The sequence below is a fragment of the Galeopterus variegatus genome, unplaced genomic scaffold (assembly GCF_000696425.1).
Source record: "Galeopterus variegatus unplaced genomic scaffold, G_variegatus-3.0.2 Scaffold1006, whole genome shotgun sequence".
Classification (NCBI taxonomy): Eukaryota; Metazoa; Chordata; class Mammalia; order Dermoptera; family Cynocephalidae; genus Galeopterus; species Galeopterus variegatus.
The window spans coordinates 105,901-116,701 of record NW_007727117.1 but is presented as its reverse complement, the minus strand read 5'-3'; the positions used below and the strand labels follow the sequence as shown (position 1 = coordinate 116,701).

General features: G+C 33.4%; 1 protein-coding gene across 1 annotated transcript in view; it reads right to left on the bottom strand.

Moving 5' to 3' along the window:
• The window catches only part of ROBO1 (roundabout, axon guidance receptor, homolog 1 (Drosophila)), a 415,298-nt gene that overhangs the window by 328,705 nt on the left and 75,792 nt on the right, over positions 1-10,801 (bottom strand). The window contains exon 2 of the mRNA XM_008574166.1: positions 7,405-7,731. Within this exon, the coding sequence (XP_008572388.1) occupies positions 7,405-7,731 (327 nt within the window). The remainder of the gene's footprint in view (positions 1-7,404; positions 7,732-10,801) is intronic.

Sequence of the window (10,801 nt, the reverse complement as noted above, 5' to 3'; positions counted from 1 at the left end):
GGATTGTTGTACGATAGAGTGTCTAGCAATATTCAAGAAATGGCAGATGTTTTGTAGCATCTAATCTAGGGAACTAAACTTTTCCATTTCATCTTTTTACATAGCTGACTATGTGTTACAACATATGCAATGCCTCCTATGGTGATGTAAGAAAAGATTGAATATTAATTGAACAGTAGATAACTTTCCATAGAGAACATCTGCTTATAGAATCATACTGTGCCTAATATATAAGAAAATAATATTAGAGGGCCGGCCCTGTGGCGCACTCAGGAGAGTGCAGTGCTGGTAGAGCCTAGGCCACGGGTTCGGATCCTATATAGGGATGGCCGGTGGGCTCACTGGCTGAGTGTGGTGCAGACAACACCATGCTGAGGGTTGCGATCCCCTTACCGGTCAAAAAATAAATAAATAAATTAGAAGAATAACCACCAAAACATCAATATAGTTACCTCTGTGTTGTGGGATTATAAGAGCATTTATGTGTTTTAAAAGTATTCTATAATAAACATGTAGAATGTCTGTATTCAGAAAATAAAGTACATTTTTGGAAGTTATTTATAGGAATGATCTCTTTAAGCTTAATAATCACCTTCTTTAACCTGTGATTGGGAGTAAAGAAAATATATCATGTGCCCTCACTCTAGGATCTTTCTAGAAACATGTTACAGATTAATATATAATTATGTGAGGTGAAGAAAAACAGTAAAAGTTTACCTAAGTCAAGAAGTCAACTGAATGTATATTTGAGACTATAATCTAATTGTTTAACTAAGAGTAGTTTCTAGACTGAATATAAGCTGATGGTTATTTATTGCCAGAATGAATAATACATTCTCTGACACAGCCATCTCCTCTAATACTCACACTCAAATGTCAGTAAACTCTGTCCTTTTCTGCTGAAATACCTGTTGCAACTCAAACCTTTTCTTTATGCTCATTGCCACTGTCATCTCTCACACACATTATGAAATATGAGCTTCTGCTTTTATATTTTATACTAACTACTCTTTGGAAGGCAAAACCCCAAAATGTAAAAGACAGTTTTTATGTGCTTTCAAAAGAAAATCACAACTGTCTTTTCCTTTAACATGGTTTCCAAAGAACACCACTCTTAATTTTCCCAACAAATACAGAAATTACACAATATTTACTTGAAGGGATAATATGTCTACACTTAATTATTTAAACTTGATACCTGGATGTGACAAGTAGTCTGATGGACTTATACACTTACTTATATACTTACAAACTTACATTATTGAGATTTCATTTTTCCTCACTTTTTTGATTTTTATTTCTCAGTCATTTAAGATGATAAAATAACCATAAACCTAATAAAAATCCAAAAATATTGTTATAAAAGGCAGCAAAAAAAGAATATATTCTGACTGATGGTAAGAACTCAAGTCTTCAGCAAATATGAATATAATCATGTCCTGGAACTTACCAATATTACTTCTTCATTTAAGTGAACAAATATATAAATTTAAAAAGAAAATTTGAATGTTATCCTGACTATAAAAGTTTTACAAATGAATTTGTTCATTTGTCCCTGAAACAAAATATGATTTGAGGCCATACTATTTGTACGTATTGCATCATCAATGAGGATCCAACAGTAAGGGTGAATTTCCCACGCCATCAATTTCAATTCAAGATGGAATTTAGTATATTCAACACGGTCTTTACTTAATCAGAAATTAATTCAAGAAAATTTAATCACTGAAACATTTCATTTAAATTTTAGTATATTGGCAAACATTTTCAAATTCAAAATGGAATCAGAGCTGACCCCATTTTTGAGGTCAGAAGCATCCAGATCCCCTTCAGATAAGAGGTTTTGTATAAATAATCCTTCGATTCTCTAATGTCTGACCATAACGGAAGGGGGGTTCAGATAAGAGGTTTTGTATAAATAATCCTTCGATTCTCTAATGTCTGACCATAACGGAAGTAAAGAGAAAGAAGTAATAAGAACAGCGGCAATAACAATTAGACTTATGAATTATAACTATGTGCTGGTCATGTACATAATTTACATGCATTATTGCATTTAATCACAAATCTATTTTTTAAAAAAGACAGTGCATTTAAAAATTAACTGTACAAGAAAGTTGTAAGATATTTTAAAATCATTAAACTAAACGATCCTTTAACATTCTTCCTTTGAATACTGAAAAGAAGAATAAGATGTAACATAAAAATGTTTTAGAATCTGGTCAAAGTATTTGAAATGGCAAGTGTTTTCTTAAAAATAGCATAAATGAAGTAGAGGAAACAAGGAATATTTTAAGACACACAACGTAAGGCTAGTTCACTTTCAAAGATAAAAAGTCTATGGGGGAACGATATATGTGTGTGTGCGCGGACGCGTGCGTGTGTGTGCACATTTTTATATATGGCTTGTCTGCCTACACCAAAGACCATCTAGTTTCACCAAGGAGTTGGTTCTAGGCTTTGGAGCTGACATCACAGAACTCAAGAATTCTCATTTATCTCAGGCTCAAAAGGGGAGTACTCGAGTTCTAGTCTTCATTCCATCACTGATCTGCTGTGATATCGAACAAATCTTCCCTTCTCTAATTCTGTCCTGATGATACACACACACACACACACACACACACACACACACACACACACACAGACACACACACACACACACACACACACACACACACATTGTTGCCTGATAGACTTTTTGGCATATTCTATTTCCACCTCTTCCGTGGACTAGATTTTGAAAACATATTCTGTTGTACATAGCTAAACCATGGCTACCTAGCATACACGATCAGTTCACTTTCTCATTTTATCTAAATAAAGAAAATTGGACAAATCAAATTCTAAGTCACTTTAATAAGCATGATTTAAAAATAACAACAAAAGATCAGAATGCATTGAAAGCAGTAGGAAAATATTCCCTCAAAATACATTTTCCCTCATAGTAATGACCATTATAAAGCACTCCAGTTAACAAAATCTAGATTAATCTTAGGTTAATTAACAAAATGATTTTTTTTTTTCAAGCAAGATAGTTCTTCTATGGTTTTGCTGCTAAGATAGCCAGCAGATGTCTGCCTGGTCTGAAGGGAATTTCTCTTCCTCAGGAGGAAACAGCTTAAATAGGAAACAAATAGCCATATGCTGACTGTGCACTGCTTAGCAGATGATGTAGAGAGGCATGTTCTGCAATGGAAAGCATGAGTGAGGGTCAAGGTCCAAATTAATTTTCCTTAAAATTCAATGTAATTGTCCACAATCAAATGATGTATTAAATATAAGTTGTGTTAAAGAACTGTGCTATCATTTTGTGCCAAGCAAAACATGGAGTTCCAAATTTAATAATCAGTGATGTTGGGTGTCAGAGAATAGACCCATAAAATATTTTCCTAAACACTTCATAGACTCTCAGATAGAACTAATCCAAAATAAGCAAGAAAATACTGCTTGCAAGACATTTTTGGAAAGCTGGGTTCGAAACCGAATTAGACAAATAATGAGTTTTCTTAAGCCTTAGAAACAGCAATGTCTTCTGAATTACATAATTCAATGTCTGCATCAAGATATGTCATTCTTGGTTTGCAAAGAAAAACAATAATTGAAAAATACATTTAAAAAACACATCTGTGATTAAAAATTTGTTCCTTTACAAAAACAAATGTCCAAAAATTCCAAGTGAAAACTTTAGAAATAAAGACTACTATATATTTCTTAGCACTCCAATTTTCAGACTTTATAACTGTTTGAGATAAGTTTGACTGCATCAAAACTGAGTTTTCAAGAACAAGGAATACAGTTTTTACCATATGGTGAGGATCAGTACCAAAGGGTCAGCCAACACACCACACTGTGGCATAGCCTAGTTATAACTGGGAAGTAAATGAAAATAAAAGTAAATAATCCTAGAGATAGCCGATAAATTCAATCCTTTGGTACATTATTTCAATTCAAATAAAAGTTTTAAATGTCATTCCATATCATTTTTTTGATTTTATTTTATTTTTTTTAATATTTGAGAGATTGACAATTGTTAAGAATCAAGGAATCCAGTTGTTGTTACAGCTGCAAAACTTGGTTTAAAGGCAAATAAAACACAGATAAATGTTTTTAAAAGCATTACCAACAACCATGCTGTGAAACCTGGGTTGCCTCAAGACACTTTTGTTAATCTTATTACTTGGGGCTACAGCTTCACCAAGAAATTAGATGCAATCTTTGTCTTCCTGTGTCTGAGTCTTGTGGAGAATAAGAATAATTCTTATTGAACTTTTGGTACATAAACTAAGAAAACAAACAAACAAAAAAAGGTAGTAATATTCTCCAGGAAAAAATAAAAACCAAACTATAACTATTTTTACAGGTTTAACTTACAACAAATAGGGCCCATGCCCCCCTCACCCCACCCTGTTTATTTACATAGCATACAAAAGGCAGGCTTTGGTTTTCAGACACAAGCATCTTAAAAACGGTAAACGAGAAGCACCCCTTGCCTAAAATAAATACCTGAAATACAGTGAACTAAATTACTACATATCCATTTGTAGTACACTGAAGCACGAGTTTACTAAATAACAGTTTCCAAACTTTTTAAACACACAAAACTCTTTTAAACTGCAGAGTACTTAATTTTTCCGTAAACTTATATGTGCTATGTCCAAATCATACAATTTGTTCAGGTAAAAACACGCTTTTAGTCACTGCAATTAAACTAGTATAATTATTTAGAGCAGGCTGGCCGGTTAGTTCAGTTGGTTAGGGTGCAGTGTTATAACGCCAAGGTCAACGGTTAGGTTCTCCCTACTGACCAGTCACCAAAAAAAAAAAAATTATTCAAAGCAAATTCTACTTAAACTTTTTCAGGATTTCAAATAATTATTATTATCGTTATATCGTTATTAAGAACCCATATTATCAAATTATCCTTATTAATATCAAACTGCATTTGATAATCTATACATTTCTCCCTTTACAAGTATATGAATTGTTATTCAATGTTAAAGTATTTTGAAGTGCTTATATTAAATTTTATCTGGTAAATTATAATATTCTATTTTTCTCTGGAGCTTGAAAACGTTTTGATAATGATGAACATCATGCTAAGATTGTGAATTATAAATTAAGGGGCTCTGTATTTGAATATTTTTCTGGCAAAAGTGATATAATGATCTTATGTCTGTTTTCAACTCTATAATTGTATATTTGTTGACTAAGATCGGAAAGCTGTTCCTATAATGGCCTCTCAAGGTAATGGAATGTCCGGCTTAGAAAGAGAACTTAACTGGAAAATAATAGTACCTCTAAAAAAAGACAGATTAGAAAAGACAGCTCTGTAAATCCCAGTGCACTAAAGGTACCTTTATCATCCAGGGTAAAACTAGAGATGTTTTGAAAAAGGAAGATCTAGAAGGTAAGCATTTAGACCTTCTATTCAAGTTTTTTTTTTGTTTTGTTTTGTTTTTAATTTAAATTCTGACAACGATAAGAATGCAAGTAGAGCACAAGATGATCTTTGATATTTCAAAACATCAAAGTCGGTACACACTTCATTTATCAGTAATTATAATTACGAGAACACTCCCTCCCTTTTTCCCTGTAGTCTTCAGTTTCTTACCTACCAAAAATAAGAGCTGGCCTATGTTATCTATATCATCTTTCTTGATTCTCTAAATTTGTTTAACATAATTTTATCTTCACCGGGAATAAATGCTAACATAATTTTATCTTCACCGGGAATAATTATCATTAAACATAAATGTGTCAAAAGTTACAAAGGTGCTAATATCATAACTTTGAGAGATGACTTTATCAAAGCATATATATTCTTTTATAAATAAGTCGTATGTTTAAACTTCTTCGCTTAGGCTACATTTAAAGTTGGGCTTAAAAAAAAAAGCAAAAGCAAAATAGCCTTCTGTTGTGATTATAGCTCTCATACACCTCACTGATTTACTGGTAAGACCTTCGCTGAGAAACAAGGCAATAAGAGAAAGACAATAAGTTCATTATCAGTTAACCATAAATAGAGAAATATAAACCTGGGTTTCAAGTAAACGTTTAAAAAATATGAATGTCTAGTTTTGAAATAGCTTAAAATGGTTACTTTAATTTTTTATTTTATCTAATTATATCTTATGCTCATATTAAACATCTTTGGCATTTTGTGTCAACTGAAGTACTATGTGGTTCGGTGAAGGTGATCAAATTATTTAAATTCTCTGGGGCTGATTCCACATTAATAAAACATCTTTGCCATTTATGTGGTTCGGTGAAGGTGATCAAATTATTTAAATTCTCTGGGGCTGATTCCACATTAATAATACAGTTGAGTTGGAATAATTTGTCTCTAAATTCCTTTCCACTTTAATTTTATTATTATTTATGATTTTACATATTCAAGTTCTAGTTTAATGTTGGAGATATGAAAACTGATTATATAATTAAATTTTGGTCATAAATTATATCGAAATGTTAATCATCTTGGAGAAACACCATATATGAATATATACATAGTTATGCATATAGTTTTCATGTATTATATAATTAAACAAGTAAATTTAATCTAAATTTCATTTGTCTCTCTAGTCCCTACGCAATTCTCAACTTTTGTCATGTATATAGAGCAGCATTCTTTAAAGGGAATGAAACTCTTTGGCTACCTCTTGTAGGTGGATAGAAAATAAGAGAAGTCCAATTATTCAAATACAGTACACAATTAGACTCTGGAAATAACAATTTAATCATTAGTCAACATATCCTTCTTGAGATAATTTCAATTGAGTAACATTTGGTGTTCGCGTAAATAAAACTGAACCATCAACTACTTGATGGTTACATACACCTGATTTCCTCCCAGGGCACAATATAGTAGCCAAGTATGAAGTATAACAAAAGTATCATGAAATCAAGCATAATAATAAAGTATGATACATATACATACACTTTTCTGGATATAGCTTTAACAGAAGTAAAATATATTTCTAAGAATTAGAAACAGTTTAAAACCATACATTATACTGTCAGTTGAAAATATTTCTCCTGAGGAAGAGAAATTTAAAATATTCCACATTTTTTTATTTACAGACAAATTCTTATATTCAATATATTTAAAAGCAACAAATGAGAGAAATAAAACAATGTCAGTGAAAATGTTCAACAAAAAACAGCTCCAAATCAAAAACCAAATAGTTCAACAACTATGGGGAAATCCCAATTTAGCTTGACTAACCAACTAGGATGAGAAATACAGAAAATTCAAATAGTAGATTGTATTCATATGTAAAGGTAGAGATTGTCTCAAAGTAAAGCCTGTGAACAGATTCGATTTTTTTATTGCCATTATCAAGACAAATGATCGCACCCTGCCACGATCCCCCCCAAACCCAGGAAGCCCATTTCACTTACTGGCTACCTCCAGCGATGCGTTGTGGCTCACGGCCTCTCCAAGGTAATTCCTTGCTACACAGATGTAGACCCCTTCATCAGGTCTGCTTTTTCGTCCATGTACTATACGTAAGAAAAATAAAGATCCACTTGGCAGCAACATTCGGTGTGAGCGAGGGTCATCTTTGTCTGTCTCCACTCTCTCCCCACCTTTGTACCATTCAATAGTGGGTGTGGGGCGGCCTTCAGCTTTACAGTTCAAAGTTGCGGGTTCTCCTTTTGAGACAATTAGGTCTGAAGGGTGTTCAACAATGCGAGGTGGAAAATCTTCCTGACGAAGACGGGAGCCTGCAGGAGAATTGACAAAATATCTTCATACATCACTTGAAAAGAGGTAAAAGTCTTATTTCAAAAGCATAGGCTTTAACACTACTCTTTAAACACTGCATAATATTGACCTACACTTCCTACCCTATTTACCAGCTAATCCTTCTGGTGTCCACCTTCAGTACACCTTCCAATTCCTGAATCCTTTTGACCCTCCACTTAGAAAGCACTCTTGCTTAAACTTTGCTTGTACAAATCCTGTCTGCTCTTCAAATCCCTTGTCTACGAATCCTTTCAGAACCCATTACACTGTCTGTTTATTCCATGCATGTGTCTGTTTTTGCAGAGGAATGTGTTAGAGAACTGTTTAACAGCTTCCTGAGTATTACAAGTAATGGCATGGCTTCCTGGAATCTGCTTTTTAACTAACATTAATCAACACTTTAACAAAACATATGCTATGTACTTATGAACATTTATATTCAAGTATAACGAAACTGTTCTCTATATAGAATTTTATATCTTATGTATATATACTTTCCAAAGAGCTTTTACTAATAAATTAATTTTGTTACTAGTAACTAATAATTATATGAATATTTTAATAGACTTCAAAGATAAAATGTTAAATAATTGAGTATAAAAAATTAAATATAATATTAAATGGGAAAGAATATTGAGTGAGGGTCTGCATTTTGGATTTTATATATTACTTAATAAATAATGCCCTGAGTACATGTCATTTAAATATTTCCTGTGTCTGTACCTTAGTTTTTCTGATAAGATTATAATCTCCAATATAGGGATCATGTTTCATATTTTTTAATATTCCCATCTTATTGCTGCTATGTATAGAGTAAATATGTAAATTTCTCAAAGATATCTCAAATTCAACAGCCCAAGGCTTCACTTAATTGAGTCCCAAAGCTTGCTCTCATCTAGTATTCGAATCATTCCAATCTTAATGAATAAGGCAAAATATAAACCAGTTTTTCTTAACATCTCCCTTTCTGTTCCATAGTTCTCCCCCAAATTTCTCCAGTCAATCTATTCATCCCCTTTCTCTCCAGCCAGCTACCATCCCAGGTTCAACTACTATTTCTTCCACCAAGATTTAGGAAAGACTCAAAAATCATTTCACTTCAATGTAACCGGATGAAAGCTTTGAAATGCAAATGCAATCTCAGTCCTTCTCTACTTCTGTGGCCCTTAAAATAAACTCATTGCTCTTAACATAAAGTCCTAAAGAGACCTACAAGAGCCAGAGTGTTCATTCACTGATCTAGCCCTCCAGACTCTTCCTGTTTCACTTTCTCTGCTCTCTCCACCCAGCCTTCTGTTAATTTCATGAACTTACTGTGCTTCCTCCTTCCACATGGCCTATGCTGCCACAGGGCCTGGGCTCAAAATAAACTTACCCTACTGAATGCCCACTCTTCTTTCAATCTCTGCTCTCCGTTATCTTTACCACAAAATTAAATGTTGCTTTTATAAACCTTTATCAGTACCACACTCTAACCAACTGAGCTAACTGAGCTAACCACACTCAAACCAACTGAGCCCAGTACTGTAATTTAAATCTATTTGTCTGATGCATTTAATATTGCCTTTCTTTCCCATTACTCTGTAAGATCTGTGGGTCTAATTTTGCTCAAGGTTTTTTTCTCTTATGCTTAGCAGAGAGCGGAGCACACTACAGTACTCAATAAATATGTGTTGGATAAATGAAAAAAATGAAGTGCTAAGAAAGATCAAACTGAGCAGAATGAGTTGAAGCTAAAGAATCATGCATTCTGTTATTGCCTCTCAATCCCACCTCCAGGCAGTCACTGACCTGCTTTGCTCTCTTCCATTATTAATTTATTACCCCTGTTCTAAAATTTTATATAAATAAAATCACAAAGAATGTTAAGAAACAAAGATTCATGCATTCTATAAAGAGACTTTAAAAGATTTTGTTTTTTAATTGTAAGCAATATGCATACTATTCAATATCAAAAAGACTATGAACACCAAGGTCAAGGGTTCAGACGCCCATACTGACCAGGTGCCAACAAAACAAAAACAAACAAACAAGAAAAGACTATAAGCCCTGCGTGGGGCTTATTTATATTAGAACACCAAGGTCAAGGGTTCAGACGCCCATACTGACCAGGTGTCAACAAAACAAAAACAAACAAACAAGAAAAGACTATAAGCCCTGCGTGGGGCTTATTTATATCTGAGTCTAATTTGTAACTACTGCAATTAATATTTTTTTTCTTAGTGAAATTAATGATGAAGCTAAAAGAACTATTATTTCCCTATGTACCCTATAAAACAAAAACTTAGAATCGGAAACACTGAGAAATTTTACAGAGAAATGAGTTTAGTGCATGGTATACAACAAGTGTAAGTACTTTAAATAAAACCAGGCTCTAAAGAGGGGGAAATAATCCAGCAATATGCGGGGGAGGACTTGGAAACTTGTACTTGCTCACAAAGCCTATATTGAAGTCAAGTGAAATTTAGATTGGATTTTAGATTACTTATAAACGCCAGACCTGTAAAACTTCAGAAAATTAAGCATTATAATATATTACTGGCCTTTACCTTGGCTATAATTATGGAAGGTGAATGCTAATGAGAATCAGCTGCTGAGGTCATATTTATTTAATTAAAGAAAATTTTATTTTAAATTCTCAAAATGCATTTCAGATAGAAATAGGGATGTATAGGTTGCTATGAGAACACACACACAAAGGGCCACTGGGCAAGTTAGAGAAGGCATCTGGAGACATGATACTTGAGATAAGCCTTGAAAAATGCATCAAAAAGAAAAGAAAGGAGATGATTTCACCCCAGGCATAGCTACAACAGTATATGGTACACTCGTGGGACCTACAGGTAGGTGAGCATGTCCTAAGTATAAGGTGCATGTCAGAGACTGGGAGGCATAAGCCTGAAGAAACAGCTAAAAGAACTAATTTGAGGGGCTTTGAACATCAAGTCAGAGTTCTGGAACCTAGTTGAAAGCACAGGAAATAATGAAAAATTTTAGGCACGGGATTGATATGATCAAGTTAGGTCTTCAAGAGCTCACTATTGTTAA